Source organism: Gymnogyps californianus, chromosome 8 (genome assembly GCF_018139145.2).
Source record: "Gymnogyps californianus isolate 813 chromosome 8, ASM1813914v2, whole genome shotgun sequence".
NCBI lineage: Eukaryota > Metazoa > Chordata > Aves > Accipitriformes > Cathartidae > Gymnogyps > Gymnogyps californianus.
Genome location: NC_059478.1, coordinates 14,899,497 through 14,925,503, shown reverse-complemented (window position 1 = coordinate 14,925,503; position 26,007 = coordinate 14,899,497). Strand labels below are relative to the sequence as shown.

At 37.6% G+C, this 26,007-nt stretch overlaps 1 protein-coding gene across 1 annotated transcript; it reads right to left on the bottom strand.

Moving 5' to 3' along the window:
- Positions 1-5,018: 5,018 nt before the first annotated feature.
- On the bottom strand, positions 5,019-12,474 carry VCAM1 (vascular cell adhesion molecule 1). Its single transcript, XM_050901262.1, has 8 exons — positions 12,423-12,474; positions 11,425-11,703; positions 10,370-10,687; positions 9,477-9,749; positions 8,587-8,853; positions 7,874-8,140; positions 6,056-6,326; positions 5,019-5,357 (listed from the first exon to the last, which is right to left on the bottom strand). Exons 1-8 carry the CDS (start codon positions 12,472-12,474, stop codon positions 5,189-5,191), a joined length of 1,896 nt encoding a protein of 631 aa, XP_050757219.1. The 3' UTR covers positions 5,019-5,188.
- Positions 12,475-26,007: the final 13,533 nt, after the last annotated feature.

Genomic DNA, 26,007 nt, shown 5'->3' with positions numbered 1-26,007 from the left:
TTAGGATTTAAATGTCTAAATATCTTCACATTGCAAAAAGCAAAAGGTGCCCTTGTAGGGGTAAATCTTAAACCTGTCAAAAAACTGTTCCCCTTGTTTCATTCACAACAAACCTTAAACATAGCAGAATCACCGAGAGGAACCAAGAACACAGTAAGCAAGGGGAACTTCACACCCCTGTATCTCATAGGCACACATTTGGCCATTCTGTGTACTTCAACAGCATCAGAAGGACTCCTCAGGTGGGAAGGGCAGAGGGACAGACAGGAGATTCCCTGCTTTGGTACGTGGTGGCTAACCAGGTACTTGGAACAATACATTTTAACTACTAAGATGCCTGGTAGCTAACAGCAAAGCACATCACTCTTTTTAGAAGCATTTCCATATTTTCCTTAGAAAAACTTACATCACTTTGGTGGCAGGATATATAGCATGTGGACCCCAAAAGATTGTGAAGATTAAAGGCCGTTGAGCTGCACAACAGACAACAGAAGAAGAGGGGTAGTTTCACTGATATAACTGCTTCTGTCATTTCTTTTTTAAATGTGAAGTGGCCTTCAAACTGAATATAGAGTAGTGTCAAAAACTCTGTCAGTTTTTGATTGGTAAGCTGAATGGTCTGGGTAAAATTCAGACTGGTTGGTACGACAAAGTTTTAAATAATGGGAAAAGCTGATACAGTGATTAAAGGATAGAAAACATAATTAGTGCCAGTCCACATGGTTTTATAGAACGTAGGCATTATCAGACAAATTAGATTTAAGGTATTTGGGCTCATGAGGCATTTGACTTTGTATCACATAGCTTTCTGTTTAAAAAAAACGTACTACGAACAGCTCTGAGGGACTGTATCCTAAAAAGGACTGAGAAACCATAATGGGAATAAGGAATTGACTTATTCTTTATTCCCTGCAGTGATTCTCTGACAAAAAAACAGCAAATGTAAAAAAGGCTGTTTATGGAAGCAGAGCTGCACAGAGGAGTAAAGAAGCAAAACCACCTCTGGGCCTGGCAGAAACAGCACTGGAGGATCATATACAGATCTTTTGCCACATGTTAAAGGGTATGTTGAAGTGCTGGAGGGGATTTAGAAAAGACCACAAGGATTATTTACCACTGTAGAAAATGCCTTATAGAGAAAGGTAGGCTTACAACAGCTCAATCTGTTTAGTTTATCAAAGAAATAAGAGACAGCTTGATTACAGTATGCAATTATCTTGTGGGGAGAAAGGCATAGAAGGTCAGACAAATTGGACTAGGAAGTAGGCCGTGTATATACAACAGAAAGGGTATAGCTAATTACCAAGGACAATGGTATATTCTCCCTTTGTGGGGAATTTCCATTCAAAATCAGATTCCTTACAGGGGGACATGCTCTGCTTGGAGAAGTTACCTGGTCCAGCACAGCAGCAAGTCAATGAAGCTGAACGGCCTGCCGCAGCACCAGATCAGCATTTGGCCTTAAATGTCATGATGAGGTCCTGCTAGTCCCTGAAACTGGAGGGAGCCTGTCCCTGCAAACACAGGGCCTCCAGTGTTATCTCCAGCAGATAACAGCACCTCTGTCATGGGATATATTAACTGTTCCCTTCAGTATACCTACCAAATATTTTGAAAGCATTCTTGGAGAAGTTTAAAAAACATATGTTCTTCTGTTTGAGCTTTACATTTTAAGGAAGAGCACATCCTGAACTAGCTGCAGAAAATGAGATTTTGCAGTCACCTTTTAAAATCCAGGCTCATTTTAGCATTAGCATTTAGCATTGCCCCATGGTATTGCTGGGATAAACCCCTGCTCTGAGGACACAAGGGCAACTGGTGTGCTTGAGCACAGGCTCAGGCAGGGGAAAATGTGGCTCTAAAACCTGTGAGGTGACTTTGTAGAGAAACCCTGAGCGGACGTGTCACAGCCTTTTGCTCTACAGACCACTTTCCTGGTCAAAAAGACAGGCCCATGGCAGGGACTCTTACCTAGACCTCCAAGTGGCTCTGACCCCCTCTGAAAGCGCTTGCTGGGCTGGAGCTGCTGTTCATGTCTTTTTGCCAGGGCAGAGGCTCTGCATTTTACTTGACGAGAAATAGTGCAAGGAGAAACAATATTCCTTCTGTAATTTTCAGTAAAAAGAGAAGTTATTTGACTGTGAACTTTTAACCTCCATAGGACAAGCTTCTGCCCAAATCACTAAGTGTCCTGGAAAATACCGAGAATCAGGCAGCAGGGGAGGAGATCCCCTGGCAAGGTCCTTTTTTGTGATTTCACTGACAGGAAGCTTGCTGCCCACACAAGAGCAGCCTCTCCTAAAATGAGCACTACAAGCTCTATCTATTCACTTAGTGTTTCTGGGTGAAAAATGGGCCCTGTTGAAATCACAGGCCAACTCCTATTGACTTAAATGACTTAATGGAGACCCTGAGAGGGCAGGCAAGCCATGTAGACATTAAGATCTGTATCTGTATCACAAATACTGGTGACACCAACAGCAGAAAGACTACAGAAGCACCAAAGCGCTGTTGCAAGATGACTCCTATTTCTCTTCCACTCATCTTTCCTCTTTTTATTCCTTCTAAGGGACTACGGGAGAGGGAGAAACAGCACAGGAACTGCTAAGACCCTTCTCCAAATAGGCCTGGCCCAAGATCCTCAGAGAAGGCATAAGAAGGCAAGACATACCTTACTGGGTCTCACCAGTGATCCAGCTACCCCAGTATGTCTCCAGCAGTGGGAGACACTATTTCAGGAGAGCATGCAAACCTGGCCACTTTCTGCAGTATATTTCCTGAGGAATGCTCAACATCAATGGCCATTGGATTAGGGATGTTATACCATACATTTCTGCCTATTCCCTTTAGTATTTGTTTATGGACCTTTAGTCCATTATTTTTTCCATTCCCCTTTTGAGCCAATTGATACTGTTATCCTCCACAACCTTCTGCAGCAGTTTCCAGTAGTTCACTATTCACTGTATAAAGAAGTACTTTCTATTATTTTTGTTAAACCACTCTCTCCTTAATTTGCGTGCCCTGCAGTTCTGGCATTGCATGATTTAGCAAACTGCAGTTCTGCATCTGTTGTTTGCTATCAACTGCCTTCACAATTTGGAAAATGTCACTCACATCCCCTCCTCCTTCAGAATTCTCTCTCCAAACTGGAAAGTCCCAGGCATTTTCATTTTTCCTGTTTTCCAGTTCTCCTTCTCTGTATCTTTTCTAACTATCCTCCTTGCAATACAGAAACCAGAACTATATCCAGTAGGCAAAATGTGTGCGCACCAAAGTTTTGCACAGTGGAAAAATCATGCTTTCTGGTTTGTTCACAAGACAGCACTGAGACAGGCCTAACATTATTCTGAATAAATCTGCCTGGCACCACCTCCAAGAAATTTATGTCATGGGCCTGTCAAAGCTCTCCTCCTCCTCTGTCTTCAAGCTTTTCTTCACCCTCCTACTGCATGCTCACATTCCTCCAAGCCAAGTCCACACTGCTCTCCCATCTTTCTTCTACACCCCCACTTTCCAAGCCTCCCCTTCCAGCTGTAGATAAGCGCAGGACCCTGTATGCACTGATTTACTGTGCACAAAACACTGCTGAACATGCTATGAAAAAGATATGGGAGATCTGCACCACTGCCTCATCCTGCAGCTAGCTACTAAGAGACATCTGCATTTGTATTGCTGTTGGGGGCAGTTGTTACCATTTTTATAATGTAAAGAAACTCTTTTCACATATCTCTGCTTGACCTTGTCCTTGGCCTGTGTGTGCAAGTTTGGGGGAGCCAAGCCCACCTTCCTGTGCCTAACATGGTGGCTCAGGGCTGCTGCGACTAGATGCACTTCAACATCTCAACCACAGTGCCTACACCTCCCACACCCTTGCATTCAGTGCTGAACATCACAAACCAGATGAGTCAAAGCAGCACTGCTAGCCAGGAGAAGGGATGTAAGGGAGAATACTATCAAACTCCACCTCTCCTTCCCCCTTATCTTTGCCTCTGCACGGAAAGCCCACTATTTTCGCAGCCATTTTGCCAACACTGGAGAGAGCATGTAGTGAAAAAAGGTGCTAACCAGGGTGAAGCATGCAGGCACCAGTTGTCTATTAAAAGGAAAGTTGTTAGGCAAGTGGTTTAGTTTTCCAGAGTGAGCAGCTTGGGAAGGGCATTTCTTCAGGAAACAACTCAACCATCATTGCTGAAGCTGCATAGATTTTGCCTCTCCCCTTTGCCTATGCCTTTAGGTTGCTGCCTGCTTTGCTTGTGCCTTTACAGCCAGGGCTTCCCATGACACTCGAATCTGCTGTTGCTAAGGATAATAGTTTTCACTGGTTCCTTCCATAGGAACGTGTATTCTGACATAATCTTAAGCAAGAATCACTAGGGGGATCTAGTCAAAGAAAACTACTGGTAGTTTTATTTTGCGGTGGAAATCTGTAAAGCATATTTACTGGCAGTTTGTATTCTAAATGAAGGGTCTGGTTTGGCTCATCACGGAATAACAGAATTCTGACATTGATTTGAGAATGATTAAACCCTACAAAAATAGCTCAGCTGTCCTAAAACTAACTAGACTACAATCCCAGACACTTTCTGAATAATATTTAAAACAAAATGTTTCACAACTGAGCCTAGAGATCTTAAATTAATTTAAATTAATTAGAAATGCATAGCCCAGTGATTGTGTAACTTCATTGAAGGTACAGAGTTTATGGCAATATGAGTGAAGAGAGAACATTTTCCAAACGTTACCACAAGCAGACAAATTATATCAAAAACATTCACTCTGTAGAGTATTACAAAATGAAATATTATCATCTGATCAGCTCAAGTAATGCTGATTTATATCTTTGAATTAACAACATTTCTTTGTACAGTTGCAGTAAGACTGCAGTTTTACAAACTGATATTCAGTTGAACATATTTATAACACAAATTATACACTATGTACAAACCTAGTTCTCCAAGGAACTCTTTGTTTAGCATGCTTCAACACAGAAGTGATTTACCAATTTCTAGGACAGGATGCTAGCTTTCCCTTTAATTTAAATACTGAAATACTTATCAAAACATGAAAAAAAAATCCATTTGTTATCACATGGCAGTGTTAAGTCACCTGTTTGTTACCATATGCTATAGAAGAGTAGAACCAGTCACAACAATAAATAACATTGCTTATTATGAACTTAGACTTATATTCATGCGATCACACTTTCAGCCTGAGTGCTTTTACAACACTGTAGGATCCATTTATTTTTGCTTTTCTTGACACGTAGATCAAAATTGCAACTACAGGTACTGCTATTGCTGTTACACAGGAGAATGCAATAATCAGTGGTATCATTTGATTCGGTTTTTCCAGTCTTCCTGAAAATGGAGACAAAAGGAGAAAGAAGTTGTGTAAAAACTGATTGAAACAGATACATGTATATTACTGTAAAAGCGGTGTTATTAATGACCTTCTTTTGGAACACTATTTCTGTTTTCATGCACAAAGCACATTTCAAAGCGTTTTCCTTATGCTTTTTTCTTTAGTAACTCCCTATTACATACTTTAATTCCTAGCCACTATTTTGGTCTTGAATTTGCTATGCAAGTTCAAACCCATCTGATATCATCTACAATGAAGAATACAAGAAGAATGTCATGTATTTTACCCAGGAAACATTTGGGGACATTTCTACCTCCTGGAAACAAAGCTTCAGGAGAAGACCATGTTTAAAAAGCCCAATCTTTAGATCTTTTTGTGAAACAGAATTTTCTCTGGATTAGTCTCACTGTTCATGCTTGTGAACAGAAATGTGGCCAGGATCCACCTTTTTCTGGCCGTATCCTTAAAGCTACTGCACCAACTCAGGTAAGAGAGACAATAACATTCACACTGAAAGGAGGTTAAATACAGCTTATTCTCACCAGCTGTTCTATTATTTGGTTTGATTTTGGGGGTTTTTTTAGGTTAACTGCAGTATTGTTGCACAAGGATCAGCCACGAACTAGTTGTGCTCACCTTGACACAAAATTCATTAGAAAGTACGAACAAAATAAGTTTAAGGCAATAGATCTACCTACCTACAACAGCTATCTCAATCACTTTGATGTTGTTTCCAACCTCATTGAAAACATCAAGCACATATCTGCCTGTATCATTTTTGGTGACATTGTAGAGTATAAAGGTTCCATTCACTGATGGCAGAATAATTTCTTTCTCCTGATGGACTTTTTTCAGGACCATCTGTGATGGTGGGTTACTGTATGTGCTACACGTAATAGTGACATTTTCTCCTTCTTTAACATTTTCTGACGGATGTACTAACACAGTAGTATTTTGAGGAGGAACTGAAAAGAAAAGAAATGCAAGGTAGGATTTAGCAACAAACAGAAGCAAAAAACTCATGAGGTATCAGCAGCTTGTACATGCAAAGTACTAATCCAGTTAATGGATTCACTATAATATTCGAGCACGTAGCTTCAGACACTACTCTCTCACTAGCTATCCTTCACACACTGCAGTCAACAGCAGCTGACAGAAAGAACATTTTGTCAATTGATGGAGTATGTTGCATATCTTTTGCATTATATGGAGTCTTTTCTTCTTTTCTTGTTTTGTTATTTTAAATTCACTGTTTATTCATTTGAGTTCATGAAAGGACACAGACCAACAGACCCAGAGGTTGAAGTCCTCTTTCAACAGAAGAGAAATAGAAAAGGCAAAGGAAAGGAGTCCTAGAATAGTATTTTTTTCACTAGGTTCCACAATTTTACATCCTGTTTTCAAAGGTGGAAGTGGAACTATGAAAAATTTTGAAGCAGCAGTTATTCTGTGCATCTGCCATTTTGGACAGAAGTTTTCATTAGCACTAAGATCCTACCACTTACGACAAGAACCTGTGCAACTCATCTCAGTTTTTTTAAAGACAATTCATTCTTAACGGAACAGAAGATGTCATTCTGTCTGTCTAAAACAAATCCTAATATTAACTCTGTGCAGTCATTATGTTAACTAACCTTTGACATAAAGTACTATGTGCTGAGACTGCCCTCCCAGTTCATTAATGATATGCATTCATATGTTCCTGTGTCCTTTAGCTGAGCCCTGTCTATGGTATTCGCCATCTGCTGTTTCAAGGGTTGTGATCCCATCACCTATTTTCTTTCACAGAGTACTCTGAACAGATGTAACATCTGCAGATGTGCAAGAGATGGTAACACTTTCTCCTTGTATCACTGCACTTGAAGGGAAAACTGAAAGCGTATTTTTTGATGCAGCTACAAAAATAGTAAATAATAAGGAAGAGAGATGGATTAGTGGCAGTGATCCATAAGCAATACAGTGTTGCCATGCAATAAACAGAAGCAGCAGGGCTAAAGCAGAGAAGTCCACTTACTACTGAAAATGAAACTTTGCTATCATTGCATGTAGGTTGAGAAATCAGCATTTGGTATAGCTTAAATGCAGCTTGTGAGAACAGGATACAGAGTCGTAACTTAAAGGAGAGCCAAAGGGCTGTAATACAGTCCCTCCACACAGAAGTTTCAGCATGTACTTTCTCTATGAATCTTTTGTATGCAAGTATCTGGATCCTCCACTGAGACCTATTTGGAAGAAAATATAGGCACTGCATAGCTTCTTTGCCTCATGCATACATTTGCCAATTGGAAGGAGTGATGGAAGCTCAACTGACATGAGAACTTTGCATAAGCTATCTGTACTAAGGTAGATTTCACCCTTCACTGTTTAAAGCTTCCTAAATGACTTAATGACATTAGGGCCACCTTTTAACTCCACTGACATCAAAGACAGAATTCCCCTGTCCTTCACAGAATGAGATCTGGACCTAAAATACATAAAACAAAAAACATGTGTTCCATCTTGTTCTACTAACCTTGAACAAGTAATTTCACAGCTTTTTCTTCTTTGCCAAAGCGGTTATAAGCTTCACATTCATAAAGCCCCAGATCTTGACTTTTTATGTTCTGTATAGTTAAAGTTGCATCTTTAAAAATTTTCTCAGACTCCCCAGTTGTCGCCTTTTTCTTCCAAGAGATCACTGGAGCCGGATTACCAGAACTAGTACATTTCATCGTCACAGTTTCTCCTTCTTTAACAGCAGTAGCAGGGATAACAGAGATCATTGTATTCTTCGGTCCATCTGAAAGGAAGAATCCTGTAGTTAATCATCACTGGATTTTTTAGAGATGGATCCAACATGTCCTACTGGATGCCAGGTTGTCGGCCTCCCAAAGTTAATTTCTTTTTCATTCTCAGAATAAGTAAAGCACACAGTATCAGAGCTTCCATACAAACTCTCTATAGCCTAAACGTACTAACCAAGTACTTCTAACCAAGAATGTTAAAAAGGCAGATCAGTTTCTTGCTCATTCAGATCCTGACTTAAGACTATCATTACATTAAAGATTTCATGTTTTTGTTTTTTTCATCAGCACTGCTCCTTTCTTTGGGGAAGAGCAGAGGATTATGCTGATTTTTTTGTACTCACAGGGTTTTGTTTACTTGGATAGTTACATTTATCACTGAAGTAAGTGGAGAATTAACTAATTATTTTTAAATGATTGGGAAAACTTTACACATACTTACATTCCACATTAAGTGTTATTTCACTTTTACTTTTCCCAAACTTATTTTCTGCTACACATTCATAGTCTCCTCCATTTAGGAACGTCACAGATGGAAGAAGGAGAATTCTCCCCTCATTGTAAGGCCCCATGTCTGCACTGTCAGTTTTTCTCCTTAAAATAATCTTGGGAGGAGGGTTACTCTCAGCAGAACATTGTATGGAAACATTTTCTCCTTCTTGAACTGTTGTAGAAGGCTCAATGGAGAGTTCTGCAATGTTTGGAGCACCTGCATGACAAAAGAAAAGGCTGTTATACTAATGCAAATGTACTAAAGATGGAGAGGGTTTTAAGAAAGCAGGAATTGCTCGCCCAAGGATCTGTTCGTTTTGGTTTTGGTCCCAGGCTCCATCTGAGACTTTTGGCTCTATCGAAACAGTAGCAATAATAATAATAATAATCATAACAACAACAACAATAATGATGTCCCAAATAGTTTTACTATTAAATGACTACTGAATTTACTACTAATGGCTAAAACTACTAGTTCAAAGAAGGACACTGTGATGTCCCTGTGAAATTGCTATGTACATTAGCTTTTCAAGGAAATAACAGTATCCCCCACATCACCACTTTCTCAGATTCTTTTATCACTTTGAGTGTTGCATTGCAGGAAATGTATAGAGGCATGCATGTCCAACAGCAGTACAGAGAGAATTCGCTGAAAATTAAGCATAGAAATGAGAAGCACAGCCTATGAAGAGCAGCAGTAAATTGAAAGCTAAATTCTGAATACATAACAAAGAAGGCCCCATAATTTCCTAATTTTCAGTGTTTCATCATCCTCCAAGTCAACAGACAGCTGCCAGTTGGGTACTGGATAGTACAAGTTAAATTCAAGCAGACATGTACCTTGTATAACAACGTCCATAGTTGCTTTCTCTGTTTTATTAGTTACCAGATTAATTACTTCACAGATGTACAGTCCTGAATCAGTGAAATGGGCATGGGGAATAGAAAGGACATTGTTTTCTATCAGATGGTGAATGCTTTCATCAGCCAGATGTTTTCTCCAAACTATTTGTGGTGGTGGATTACTCTCAGTCACACAAGTGAGTTTTAGAGGGTCTCCTTCCATTGGTGAGTTGCCTGGAGATGCAGTAATGATAGTATTTTGTGGACCAACTGGAAGAGAACAAGAGAGAGATAAGGTCGGTAAGTTCATGAAGAATGACATGCACATCTTTAACACTAGCTTCTCTAGAGGTACATTTCACACAATACCAAGAAAAAATGAATAATGTGTATTCCATTACCACAGTGGAACAATTTTTCCAGACTCGATAAGACATTTAGCTTGCAGCTTTGAAAGCTAAGCTAGACAAAATGTGTACAAATTTTTTTTTTTTTTTACTCTTACATTTGTCTCCCTGTTGTTTAGGACTATAAACTTGGAACTGCTAAGCATACAATGGTAATTTTAAAAACAATTGTTTATCCGCATGCTGCCATTTTTCTTCTGGTATTTACTTTCTGACTGAGCACCAGTGCCCAAGGTAACAGAGTGAGAGGAGTTACTAAAGCATTCCTAATTCCTGTCATGAACAACAGTGGGTATTTAATGACTCAATGACTGTTACTGAATACAACAGAATTCAACTGAATACAATAGATTATCTAGAAAAAGAATATAGATAAGAAGTGCAGATTATAAATGATTTATGGCACACACTTTGTAAACCCATTTCATGAAACTTAACATTAAACTGTACTTGGTGTGAAAGCCCTAGAATAAAAATACTTACAGTTTGCATTCAGTTTCTGAGAAGCTACTCTTTCTTTGGGTTCAAAGTCCATATTAGCAATTGGTAACCTGGCCACACAGGTAATCTCTTTCCCAATATCTTCAGCCATGGGATCAAATGAATATGCCACAGTTTTGGTCTCTGTATTTGTGCTGTCATCTTCATAAAAATTTTCCTCATGAAGAATATGTTCCTCTATCTTTAGGAGTACTTCCAGGCGATCAGAAGGATACACATCAGGAATTTTACAGATGACAGTGACTGGTTCTCCAGCAATTAAGGATGGGCTGATCTCAATGATAGGATCACTGTGGAAAGCTAAAAAAGTAAAATCCATTTCTTTAATCTAGCAGAGATGAGCTCTAGGGTCAACATAAGAGCACGATCCAGATGTCAAACATCTCGAGTTTAGAGGCGTTCAGAACATGACATTATATCAACTTTATTACAAGACATATCTTGATATGAAGACATACAGGTCTTTTATAAGCAGTTCATACACTAACAGGAATTATGTTCGTACAATTGTTGAAATATGATCACAAATGGTCTAATAAGATCCAGCAAGGCCCCTAGGCAGTGATACAGCTGCCTAAATATAGGCATCCAGAGCAATCCAAACACTGGTGGTATCCTGTTTTCTGTGCTGGTAGGTTTAGACATCTGAATCATTCCCCTGCAAACTGCAAAGGCTTTGATTAGGTGCTCTGCATTTGCAAGTTTCCCAAATACATCCATCTTAACCACATTGGTTTTTTTTTTTTTTTTTCCAGCTCTATGAATGTTTTGGGGAATCTATGTTTTGGCTTTCAAGTATTACCAAGAATAAAAAAGACCACTACGTACTACCTTCAGTGCAGAAAGCTAAGCAGAAAGGGGCTGAGAAAGAGTCCTGAACAGACAGATAAAGGAATCTTACAAGGAAATATATGTTGAGCTATAGCAGACTCATTATCCTAGCATTATCAGGCAACTACCAACCACGATATCTAAAAACAATTATTGATTTTTTACGAACGTGTACTACTTAAAGAGAATTTTACATTTTTACTTACAGTAAAGTTCCACTTTGATACTCTTCTCTTTTTTCTCTTTCTCACCACAGAAGACAGTACACAGATAATCATGAGAATTCACAATGCTAACTGGATTCATAGTCAAGGTAGAGTATGTCTTATGGTTGTTCACTGTTCCTCCGAGGGGGTTGTCCATCTGGGTTCTCCAGGAAAAACTTGGTGATTCACAGCCAGTAGTATTGCATGTGAGTATGAGTGTCTCTCCAATCTGTGCAACAATTCTGTTAGCAGGTATAATCTCCATTTCAAAAGCTTTAACTACAATAGGGAGAACATGCATAAACTCAGCAGCATTCTCAACATTTATTTTCCCATTTCTTCTCATGTTCTACTGTGACACAAGGTCATTACTTTGCAAGTTTGCTTTACAGTTATGTGGAGGTTAAACTAATAAAGCTCATGCAGTGGTTTACATCTCAAAAATACCCCATAAACATAGCTATTTTTGTCAAAGATAATACAGACTCAGATGACTCTAACAGGCAGTTCTCATGTATAAAATGGCATAAACCCAATGCTGTCAGTGAAAATAAATGCATTGGCACAATTTAACTTTTTTTGTCAGGTGGATCTGGTTCTAAAACTTCGTAACATTTGAGGGGAGGGGTGGTAAGTAGGATAGCAAGGACAAATGCAGAATCACTGTCAAGAAGACATTTAGTACCAAACTTGACTGATACTGTCAGGGATGACAGTAAAAATCAAACATGCAGTGATACACTGCAGTTGTCTCCTAGACTGTCTTTTAGCAAACTCAATCAGAAAATGACTGTGTCATTGCAGAGCACAGAAAAGCTCAAAGTAAATGTCAAAAAAAGCTTCCTGACATTTTGACAGAACTACTTAATTGACAGTTATATTCACTGAAATGTAAAAGCAACTGGAACAAAGAGAAATAAAGATCAAACAGTAACTTGTAGGTCAGTTTACACTTAATAAAATTAAAAACAAATAAAGCAAACAAACCCCCAACTTACCAGTCATTAACACATATAAAATTATTAGCACAGCTTGACTTGCTCTTCCCATCTGTTTTAACATTTGTAATGGCTGTTACTAGGTAAAGAAAGTAAATTCAAAAGCCTTGCTTCCTATTTTGTGTGAAGAAGCACAGTGAGATCCTGCTGCTCTGCAACAGTTTATTAGAATAGAGCCAGCTCGCTCTTTATAAAGGCTCTCCTCGAGGTGGAGTGGGAAATCCCTGGACGGGGAAATCCAAAGCAGGGAGGAAAACATCCATATCGGGCTGTGCCGGTGGGCTCAGCGCCCTCTGCTGCTTTTTTAAATACAGAATTTAAAGCCCAGGAAAACAATAAATATTAACACTTGTAATACAGTGCCTACTAGACTTCAGACCAAGTCAAGATCTGATCCTGCAAACAACTGACAAAATGAAAGAATGTGGGTAATTCCAAGTAATTGAATGGCACTGTATCTCAGATGGAAAAGTTATTCAAGTTTGCTTTCAGTGCAAATATTTTTGTAGGGCTGAGCCTTGAGAATACTTCTAACAATGCTCAGTTCTGTAAATAACTTCACCTAACTCAATATTCCCTTTGAAAACTGTGCTACCAGTTTAAGAGGTGATGTTACTCATGTTCCTAAGTATTTTTGATCCCTAAAAATGAAGAAATAAGTCAGATAACGGAAGTCTGGAGATCCGACTTGATCAGCTTGAATCAGGCTCATCCTGTTTGGATTAATTGAATGAACTAATTTTCCCAATTCCACTTTAAAAATGTCTCTAAAATGTTTCTCTTTCAAGATGCTACTGGTATGCATTACATTACTGATATGCCTCTCAGATCTCTTATGTCCTGTTTATGTATAATTGAAGTATAGCAGTTGATAATACAACTCCGGGATTATTTTCAGTGTTTGGTTTCCAGTGGGTATACGAAACTAGTTTGGAATATTTCTGAGGACAATTATTACTGGCTAATATAGAGCCAATGTTATGAAAAAAGTAAAATAACATTTTCAGTGTTTAATTTTCAATTGGGAAATGCTATGAATGCAAAGAATGGATAAAGGTTTCCAAATCTCAATTGTTTATTTATTCAACTACTTGAGTAGTTCATATTGGTCAATTATAAATCACTAAATAAAAGCAGCGAGAAACTCAAAACAAAATATATATGTTTTTACAATGTCTCTGGCAAATCGTTTGGTATGTAATAGTTTGGTCATTTGATGTCTGTGAAATATTGTCATCATATAGTATATTTAATAAACAGCACAGATTCAAATATCTAGTAAATGAGTAATAACTTGGAAAAATAAAGGCTGGAGTAACAATGCTGTAAATGCTAAAGAAATTTAATTGCTGAAAAGCTGGCACTACATCAACATAATACTTTTTGAGTCAAGCAGATTTTATGGTTAATAACCTAATGCTAGCTCCAAAATAGCATGTTCAGGTGAGAGTAGTACCAGAGGACATAAGGCTCCCACTGGCCTACAGGCAGAGTGTCTTCTTCAGGAACTATTTTTTTCTGCTTTTTCCCTGACTGCAGCTGCCCCTACGTTTGCATTCTCATCAAAGCATAGCTGGACAGTACAAGCTGCTACAGAAACATACTAGGTAAAATAAGAAGCATCAACCACTTTTTTCATACACTTATCATAAAGTCATAAATATAAAAGGGATGTAATGATTGTGGGAAGATAAAATTGTGATCTCAGGCAGAAAGTATGTCTTCAAAATAATAATAATTAATAATAACAACAATATTCAGAAATATGAAAAAACTAAACAAGACAACCCAAGAATTACCCAGAAGACAATAAAACAGCAAAATCTGAAGCACCTAGCAATGCCTAACCAAACGTCACTAAAGCTGAAATTCACTGAAACTGCCACAGTGGATTCTCCCATAATATATTATTTTTATTATCATCATCATTGTTTTTATTAGAGGACGAGGAGGAGGAAGAAAAAAAAAATTTCATAAGTCTCAGGAAATACAAGCAGAGTACTCTTCTGGAAGTACTGTTATCAAATCCAGAAATCTAAAATCTATTCAGAGTAGGTAACAACATCTACAGAATGTGATTTTACTTCACGGAAACGGCTTTTGTTGAAGAAAAGTGTACTCTCTTAGTTAAGCTGCAAATAAATACTTTTTAATCATAGGCAGAGAGAAGCAAGAAATAAAACACTTATGCTTTGACTGCTTAAATACTCATAGGCTAGGCTGAAGGAGAAAAGAAAGGCAAAATTTCCCTATTTCTGGGAAATAAGTTTCTAGACACAAAAAGATATAAATATAGGAGGCCATATCCGCATGCTGGAAAAATGTAATCAAGTCCTTCATCAGATAACATGAAATAGGAAGTAACTCTGATCCAGCTCTCAGTAAATTAAACTGGACAGCTGCCATTAACTTTACTGGAGTTGGATCCTTACCAGAGGGACTACTATACTGAGTGATCGGACAAATTTAACTCAGACAGTATAGGTAAGAGCAGGGTTAGCCAACAAATATTATTAAAGGAAGTACAGATCTGCCAAGAAATTCAAAAATTTCTTGAAACTTGCTCTTTACCCAACTTCAAATGTGAGCTTTCTACGTACTTTAAAAAGAACATGTACTTTACTGTTGCTCGTATTATCCTCAGCATCAACCTGCAAATAGGAAAATGGGTATCAACTTTGCTTATTTTCAGAACTGGCTGTTCTGTCTGAAAACAGACAGAGATCAGCTGACAAGTTTTAGCAGTTGACCTCAAGAGTTCAGATAATCTAGCTTTTTATTCAAATGGCACAGAGGAGGACGCTGGGGATAAAAATAGAGGATGCATCTAGATTCACAGTGAGATCAAGTATTATAGGATCAACTGGAAGAAATCCTGACACATGCAGAGTGTAATGAAGACTGGAATGTAATAAGTATTACAAAAATATTACTAAAAGCAAAAAAGATTAAAAGAATTAAGCACTGGGATGTAAATATGTGTTTTCCAATACATGTAGTAATCAAAAGAGACTTTTCTCAGGCTTTGATGGACAAAGATAAAACAATTGTGTGTCTCAGAAGGGAGTTTGGAAATACTGAACACATCATTTTTGGCCTGGCATCAGAAAATACAAATGACCTTCAGGAAACCGAAACTTACTTCAGACTTTTCTGGAATCTAAGAAAAGAAAACCATTTCAGAACTGTGCTAAACATTTGCTTTAACTCATACTTCTACAACCCTGCTAAATACCTATATGATAAACTTAAATTAATTTCCTCTAGACAAAAGAGATAACATGTTCTTGATACCTTAATGAACTGTTTGAACAAAATGCACGTTTTCCAAAATGTTAGTTATCCAATATGTTAGTTATCCAACATTTCTAACCCTCTGCCTGCATTTTTAACGTAGTGCACTGTCTCATGGAGGCTATTAGGGGAAAGCTGAAAGGCTAAACCTCATGCAGAATTTGGTCTCTTAAAACCTTCACCACTGGTTTTGTGATTTATGGCCAAGGACCTATGGAGAAGAGGGCTAATCCTTCTCTTTTGGCAGAAGAGATTTAAAAAAAAAGGTAGAAGGAAACTCATCTAATTCGACATTCTGTTTCCTGTGTCATGGAAATGCTTCATGTCACTGCATCCCAGTATCTGCATCTAGAGCCACCATTTGGGATTTCTGCTAAAAATACCCAGTGCTGGAATAATAACTTCTATACAGGGCCCCAACCCAGAAACATATGCAGCATGTTTATTACTAAGCATCTTTGTGTCCCATCAGCTTGAGAGGGCAGAATCCTTCTGTGGAATACATAGCATTCAGGTGAGAAGACGCAGCTAAGTCTACCTCAACAATTTTTCAGCCTCAGATCATAGAGGTATTACAGCAAGTTCATACTTAGGTCCCCCATTCAAACTCCAGCCCTCACCCATCTCATGAAAGATCTCCTTGGGATGTGCACTGGATGTCTGAGTATAAGAAAGCCTCTTACAGTTTCTGATTCTTTATGGAAGCAGCTGGGATGAAGAGCTTTCACCCTATGCAAAAAGTGTCTGATACCTCCACAGTATGATTGTGCCTAAAGAATAAAAGCAAGAGGAATGTGCTGTAACTCAAATGAGAACTATTCTCGGAGGAAAAACATATCTGCATCAACAAAGAAGGAATGCCCTTCAGGCACCACATCCAAGGTAACACCGTTGATATGGTCATATCTTGATCAAATAACTGAAAAAACATGAACCTGGAGGACATGTACGAATACTGCTGACTATACGGCTTATACAGCACATAATGATCTGCTAGCCTCAGAATTTTCAGTTCTCAGCAACCTCAATAGCCTGCTATATGGGTTATATACTGTCTGTCCTTCCTCAGTGCCTACTAGCTTTTCAGTTCCCTGACCCTTTGCTTTCACTAACTCCCTCCACCTTCTTTCTCATCACCTAACAATAATACAACCTCTGTATAGCCCCCAAGAGGGGGAGGAGAGCATCACTGACTCCCTATAATTTTCTTCTCCAGATGGGAAGGATGAGATCCACATGCAGGTCTATTTAAAGGGTTGTGTCTGTTTCAGGAATTGTAACTTTGTTCCTAGCTACAAAAAGAACACCAACGCATTACCCTGTAACCCACATCACACCTTACAATTGTACTCCACATCTAATTTGTCATCTGTTGAAAAAAGGGAAAAAAGAAATAACTTAAGAAAGTTTTATCATCTGCTTCTTTCCCTTTTCTGGAATTTCTGAAATACTGTATATAAAAATAAATGCATCTACTTCCTTCATTGTCTTGCTCAGGCACTAGCTCCCCAGCTATGACACTTCCTGTTTGGTTAGTCTGAAGGCATCCAGAATCCACCAAATATGCCAGATAAAATAATACGGAAGTATGATAACTTGCATAGACTACAAAATAGCTAATTTCTTATTTTCTTCTATTCAGAGGCATTGTCTATTTCACTTCACAGAAGGAACAAGAAGTTAACTTAAAAAATAAATAGAAGCCACTAGAGAAAAAAGTCCCTACTTTTTATCTTAGTCTCTTGTTGCTGGCAAAAAACAAGCTGTGGAAATTCCAAATCTTATTTCTACAAAAAAGAATGTATGATTTTAGTGATGCTGGATCTAAAAGTGAGACTGTTGAATAGCCTTTAAATCCACGTACTTAGAGTGCCAAGTACTGTACTGGAAGTCAAACTTTATTAGTTTGGGTAGCTGAGCTTCTATTGTCTTCATAGTGACATATGTAAAAAAAAGTTTCCCTTTTGAAATATTCTCCAGTGTATATCAAGAGCCAAATTAAAATATGATCCTTGGAGTACTCAAAATCTCTTTGGGAATTTTGAAGTGAGAGCTCAGATCTACTTTTATTTTGAGCCAAATATACTGAGACGTGTCAAAGTCATTTGTTCTCACTGGAATTACAGCTTTTCAGACAAAACTCATTCAAAATGGTCAGAGTAAATAAATAAAGTGGGATTTGGGTCAAAGTGCAGATGCTGGCTAGGACCTGGGATATGGCAAGATAAAGTCAGCTGAAAACATTTAACAAGGAATATGACCAAGTTACTTAATTCCCCCAACACTCCACAGGAAATTCCAATACCACTAAATATCATTGTGTACCTCATTAAGGCCAGCATTTCACATGATCAGATGAAGTTAATCAACAAAAAGGTGGAGAACTTTTTGACCAAGCTTTGTTATTCCTCACCAGCTCTCCAAGGCGCTTGTAGACCCTTGACTATGGGAAAATGGAGATCAGTCACTTCCCTATTTCCCATCTCCTTCCTGCTCTTCAGTCATGATCTACATGTATGTCTGGGTCCCTATGGGCCCAGAAAGACAAAGGGGAATGATGAGAGCAAGGTCTGTAACAGACCATTCCAGCTGGAACAAATGCAGAACTTGGATTCTCCTAGACAGGATACTGATAACTGCACTGCTACTAATTGATTATCCTTCAACTTGTCTACCACAGACTATTCTTTATTCTCTTACAATGGTTCATATTCTGAAGAGCTGTGTTCAGCTGCATAGATGTTATTTTTGCTGCACTGTGTTATATAAATGTTATCTTTGTAGTCCCACAGTGGACTGGCTCACTAACAGGTAGAAATATTACACAGGTATCAGAAAGGAATTAAATGACTTAACATTACATGATTCAAGAATCATAATTTTTAAATCTTCCATATGGGTGAGGATTACAGGGATATCTTTCTTTTATCTAGATATCGTCACTTTTCCCTCTCTGGAAGCGGACTGAAAGTTCTAAAGACGATGACCCTCCAAATAGAAACAAGAAGGAATGAACAGATTTTTACTTCCGTCAAGCCAAAATGACGAATATCCAAGAGAAAGCATTTTGCAGTAGCAAAATATGTGTTTGCGTGTGTGTACATATACTAATAAACTGAGTGACACTTAAAGCCAGCTGCAAGTCTGTTAAGGATCTGGCACCTTTCCTTTATCTCTTGAATGTGCTCTACCCTAAATCAACAACACACTGTTTTGTTACTTAGACTATTTCTCTCTTTCATTTTTTCCCCACAGAGTTAAGTATCATCTTAACTGCTTGCTTTGTTAACACTTTCATGGAAGGAATATGCTCATGTAGGAGTAGCTGAGTGACAAAAACCATGGGCAGCTGAGTTTTTCTAGAGAAGCAAGTGTAAGAAAGATGCGAGTTGCTGGGATTTATTTCTCCTTTCAAGACAATTACTTGGCTAGGCATCAAAGCCCCAATCCTTGTTGTCTGATATAGACAACTGAGCAAGAATGACTTTCATACTTGTGTCACCCTCTATCATAGACCATGTTACTCTCTAGTGATAAGAGAGGCAACTTGAGAAATGTGATGCGTGTTTGAAATTGCTGTCAGGCAGGATAAAGGTCTGTGCTGAATTAGCTTGAGAAAAGTCTGACTTTCAACATTCTCATGCTTCTTAGCCAAGGATCCCTCCCAAAATTTTCCAGAATTATATGTGAATACCAATTAATAAGGAACAGATGGTTTAATGACCCTTTTGGTTGGATAAATTTTGCCTCTATTGACTTCATTTCTGACTATAATTAGCTCCACGCCATGGGGAACAGATATTAGTACCTCTCTTCCAACAGCTCAGCTCCAGACAAATGCTCTACCTCTATGGTTTCCTGGCCAAGGTTCTCTCCCTGCTGAATGAAATCACTACTGACTGGGTCAGATGACCATGTGGCTATTGCTAGGGATTTCACTTGGAAGCTGGGACATCTTAATGGGAAACAAAACATTTCTGTGCAGCCCACAGTTTCTAAAAGATAAGGAAGACATGTAAATGTTGCATATGCGGTATTGAATCCTTTTGTGGATCGAGGAACAAACTGAGTTAAGTTCTGGTAGGCTCACGAGTTTGAGATTAGTCCTACCTCTGTAATGTCTTTCTGTATTCAGGATAGCAAGTAACATGGTGACTTGGTATCTGCAAGACCATCAGGATCAAGGCACAGGTATTTCCAGGGGCATATTCAAGGGTGAATTCATTAACATTTTGAACAAATTATCTTATGCTCAGTTTCCTAGATTATTTGAATGAATACAATACAATTATCTCAGACTGAAAAGAAGTACTCTCTAGTAATTCTGTATTATTGATCTAAAGAGTTTGATATAAAACTATCAGCCTTTAAATGATTTATTATTACATTATTATTACATTTTATTACACTGATTCATTTGCTATGGTGCCAAGATCCAGCTGCTGACTTTGTTTTTATTGCACTTTCAGGTGTCTTGTGCCATGACTGTATTGAATTTTGTGGCATGAAGAGATGTTCATTCTACTTCTAAGGTCAGCATATGGATCCTGCTGTAGTTTATGGCTTCAGAAAATGTGTTTGTACATAGCAAATATTCTATTAACAATTTCTATTAACAATTTAGGATCTCAGACAATTTAAGAAAAAATGTTTCTTTTTATCCTGTATATTGTATTTATTAATTGGAATGTTTGTTTTTAATTTATTTTTATTATATGCAATTTATTAATTGGAAATTAATAAATAAAATTTATCTTAAAAGATGACTAGAAGGTTTTCACATTTAATGTAAAGGAGGACAAATTTTCAGGTGGAGTCCATAGTACAGAATGATTACAAGAATGAACAGAAATTTATCACAAAGTTGAAAAGTAAGCAGTGTGTTTAAAAATCTATAACTACCCAGGGGGAAAGCAATTGCTAAATTAATCTGCACTATTTACTAGTGCCTACTAGATCATCCTATTACTATTTTAATACAAGTGACAACACTGCTCTCTAAGTTATCAAAAGGATTGGACAGTACACTTGAAAAAGACCATTAATTTAGACTAAAGCTGCAGATTACTATAAAGATGAATAAATAATGAGTTGACAATTTTGCATAATATTCTTTGTGAAGTTAGTTTCATTTTTGTGAATTATCTGTAAACTTACCTTGATCTTTTATTTCTTACTCTTCTTTATAAAATTTAATGTTTTAATGAATGCATTTCATACTGTGGTATTCGTCTATTTTTGTCAGGATTTGTATTGTACAATATGCCATTTAAGATTCACTTTAACCTTCTGATCCTTTTTTAGATGACCAAAACTCAGACAACCAAGTTCAGTGCTTTGACAGACATAATTATCTACTGGATTTGACTCGGAATAGCACTTTTTTGGCACATATTGCTGCAAAGCAAACCATTGTGAATAACTGGAAATGCTGGCAGGATCTAATTAGAAGAAACAGGACATAAAACCAAGCAAGAAGTCATCTGTAATTTCTTGGTAATCTCATAATACCAGGTTATATCAGTTGTAACAATTTCATAGCTACTCTTTAAGGTCACTGAAGGTGAAACGCTATGGAAGCCTAACTTGATAAGTGATAGAGAACTTCCAGTTTTATCTTGGCTGTAATTGCTTGCTGTGTCTCAAAAGAGAAATGTCTACATTATTCAGAGAGCTCTCTCAAGTACATGGAATGTCAAGACCCTGGAGTGAAAGCAAGTATAGCCTTCATTGTCACGTCTGGGTTTACAACACACAGAAGTGTTCAGTAACAGTGAGAGCAGTGTTGTGCTTCCCAAATGAATATGTAGTAAGTGCCCAGGAGCCCAAGGCAGCTTTAAAATCTTGTTGTTAAAGAGGCATGAAATCTACCATTCCTGCCAATGTAATAGTGCTTTGCACAGAGATAAATTTCACAGGCTCTTCTCTGAGAAATTTACTACTCAACTGAGAAATTTACTACTCGACGTATGCATGAATGCCAGACACTGCCACGAACTTCTTCGTAAAATTTCCAGGATCCGCATAGTGAGAGGCTATTTGAAAGAGTGGTAAAACAAATTCTTATAAACACCATAAGTTCTTCTTACTCTAAAACTTAAAATCTTTCCTGGCAAACCCCAGCTTCTGCTCAGGAATCACTTACAGTTGCTCCACAAAACACAATAAATAATGCAAATAGATAAAAGAACAAAAAACAGAGAAAACGTGGAAAACAGGAAATGGTTATTAAGGAAAAAGCTCTTCTGGAAACATTATTAAATAGTCTTAAGTCTTCAGTATCTCACACATTTTAGGAAAAATGTTTTGTCTTCTCAAGTAGTTCAAATGGAAGGACAAATGGTGCTACCACGTACAGTTCAGGTAAAAGAAAATATTGTAGAGAATATTCTTATTCTTATTTTCATGTATTATAAAACATGATGTGTTTTTATCTTCTTACTGCTGCTGTTTCTCCCTTACAGTTAGAACTATTTGCCTGTGATCTTCTCCATCATATATTAAAAGAAATGCAACTCTACATCAAAACTTTTGACATAAAGGTCTACTTTTGTAAGAGAAAGAGAGTTTTTCCAGTTAATTCAATATTCCTCTGAATCTTTGTAAGAATCATGGAAAGTAGGCCAGAGGCCAGCTAGTACCCCAGATCTCACTCCTCCTCCCCCATTTGCAATATTTCTGAATTCAAATCCTGTTTGAATGTGCTCATCAGTGTAGTTTTTATAAGGAGACAGAGGTGGCATTATCCAGACTTTGACACACCACTGAGGTTTTGGTTTATCAAACTTAGATTTTTATTAGAATATATAAACAGTGGATCAGTCAGAATTTTGTTGAGCCAGAATCCCATCTCTGACACTGGCCAAAAGCAGATGAAAAGATAAAAGCTTGAGAATGGGGAAAGCACAAGTGACAGAGTTGCTTACACAGCGACTCAGAGAGAATGGTCTCTATGCATTTAGTCTGTGTTTTTGAGAGCATAATTCAATACAAGAAAAATCCTATAAGCAAATGGAAAGAAATTTGAGAAATGTCTAAGAGATTTGGAAATACAAGTCTACTGACATGTGTTGCTAAAGCTTGTAGCCTTTCAAAATCTTACCCTAAACAGTGTAGAAACATAGAAATTAATAGTACTAATAAACACGAGTTCATTTAGAACTGAGGAATCGCTTGCTCTGTTCTGCCACTCTAAAACCAACTCTGCTGCTTTATACAGCTCTCCTCTGCACTACTGTTGCAAAATCTCTTATTCTCCATGCAACTGCAAAACAATCTCAGTCATTCCTGAATCTAGAATGCCACTGAACGTTATCAATCAAATGAGTTCTTCTGAGCATCCCAATTTTGCACATAGACTGCCAAACTTTTGCATTGCAAAAACAGCTGTTGCTGTCTGCCAGCTGCTGCTAATGCGTTCTCCCAGGCCATCCCACAGTCCTGTTACCACATTTTGACTGCCTCTACTGCGTAGCAGCTTCTCCATCCGCTGACTTTGCACTACATGGTGTTACAAAGCTGCCTGTTGGCATCCACCTCTAAAGGTAAGTTTTCCCTAAGTTAATCATGTCACCTTCTTACTTAGGTTTTCATTCTGGCCTAATCTAAAACTCAATAGACTCAAATAGAGAATCTTCTAGAGATACTGTTAGACTTTGCATTGTCCCCTTCAGCTGTGTAATGAGTTACTAATTGATTTCTTAACATTGAAAGCATCGCATTTACTACCACTAAAAAATGGAATGACTGAAAGACTAAAGAGCTACTTCGCTGCCAAGGATCTGCGTAACTGAAATCATGAGGAACAAGATTCTTAGGTACTTTATAGGTGACCTCCTGCTACGACGGGCCTCTCAGCCCAGGGCTCAAGCACAAAGCACGGCTGTAGTTCAGAAGGCTGTCTTTGCCATAGTACAAAAGTTTGCAAACTGTATCACAAAGAATAAACATCTTTATCTAAAGAGTGAAAGCTGGCTTTGCAGCACAACTTGAAAGTACATGTCAAAACTGTACTTTCAAAATACAAAGGGGTTTCAAAGGAAACATACAGAATAGTAAATCTCTAATGTATATAGTCAAAATCACTTTATTTTCTGATGTGTTTCTTTCCATTGTCCTCTTGGGAGAAAATTGGCATTTACCATTTTAGTAGCATCTATTATCATCACTCTTTAAACATTCCTAAATTTTAGCAAAAAAATCTCCATCTTCTCCAAATACACCATAGATGAAACCTTTCTATGGCTTCAGTCCTTTTCAAAATCCCAATGTCACACAGGGGATAAAGAAAGAAACAGGATATCCAAGTAAAATATACAAAAATAGGAAGAAGTTTGTTTATGAAATGGCAACAAGAGTCCTGACATATACAATATTCTCATTGTTTTTTCCTTTGCCATAAGTTTTCTGACCCCTCTGTTTTGTTTTTCTGGTTGATTTATTCATCAGCTTTTTCTATCACTATGGCAAAGGCAAATATCCTTTGGAAGGAAGACCATCTTCCCTCCTCCACACTTCCTCTGGGACAGAGAATAAAGAACATCGATTTATTGTCCTGACAAAGTTGGCCACCTGGACAGAGACCCCCATCATTCTCAGGCCAGAAGTGCAAGACTATAGTGTACTCTGGCAAAATCTGCCTGAGGAACAGATCATTTGCCACATCAGCAGCATTTACTGTTGGTCCACTGTCTAACTTGCAGCAATAGTCAGCAGCGGGTGCTTCAGCGGAAGAAGACGACTGCCCATAACAGGCCAAGTTCATCATGCAGTGCTTTAAATAATTTCCTTATTTGCACAGAATATTATGTCCCCTTACTTGAGGTATGACTTCCTTCTTTAGCTTGGCTTACTTTACTGCAAATATAATTCCTTCAACAGTGAAAAACCACAAAATTTTTTAAAAAAGTTAAAACCCATGCAGAATGAACAATACATACAAAGAGTGGTAAATACTGGAGCGTATAAATTTGTATAAAATTCCAGCCTTTTCTCTCTGAAAACAGCAAGAAACTTCCTGAAAGTTTCCCAGCTAAAAAGTATCATATAATCAGACAGTATCATTATCTGAAATCAAAACCTACTTAATTCAAGGAAATGTGAAACATTTGACTGGAAATGAGATGAATTCTCACTTATCAAAGCACAGAGGTTGCTATTCTTCGGATAAGAAAAGTAATCTTCCTCATTTCATCTATGCTGTGATATTTATAACATTGGAATTGCCTGTATTTAGGCTGTGAGCTTAATATTTGACCTTTAATCAAAATAAGTAATAGAAAGACAGAAGAAAAAAATGTAAAAAAAAATGAACTTAAGGTTTATGATGGTCTGGAAGTTAAAATCATTGCCATGCAAAAACTGATTTTTTATTTTTATTTTTTATACGTTCCACCTAGCTGTAGGACTTAGACTAGTTTTATTGAACATCAGTAACTGTGCGAGTTGACACATGGACACCTACAGATATCCTGCAGATATCCTACATTTAGGTGTTTATATCTGCAGTTTAATCCCATACTGTTATGTCCCTTTGAAAGGATATTCTTTCCAAGTTACAGTGTAAAACTCCTTACAGAACAAAATTTTATGGCCTATACTAATATTATAAAAATGTTCTGTGTTATGTGAAACATATGCAGATATATCAATATAATGTTATTAATGTCTAAGTGACATATATACTAAATAATTATATGCAAAAGAGAAAATACACATCTGTTTCTCCATATATTATAATTTCTTTTAGAATAAGTTTTTACTTAGTGATTTATGTATATACTGCAGTTTACTACTGAAAATGTCTCCTATAAGCAATCTTTTAGTAAAGCTACATAAAATACAAATAATTTGTTTCCTAGTGCCACAAGGAGTGCTATATCTGTATTTATTTTTTCAGTATTAAGAAACTCCGTACCAAAAAGAGAATTCAATTCATTTCAGCAGTGAGCTTATTAGTCCCATTCTCCATAAGACAAGGAATTCATAGTTGAAATTATCTCAGATTTATTGAAATTTAAGTTAATTTATAAATATTTCTCTCACTTTGCTGGTGAATGCCATTATCACCCAGTTGTTTGTATGTGTACAAGTGGAGGCTATGGACTACTGTTTCTGATGGAAACTGCTATTTGACTTTGTCTAACAAGCTCAGAGGAAATGTGTGCTGCTATTCAAGCTGGGATGGAAAATACTGTGAATGAACTACGCAGGAAAGTTAAAGACCTAACTGTAGTATTAAAGGGAGAGAAAACAATACAACATCCCAAGTTCTACTGGAATCCTTCTAGAC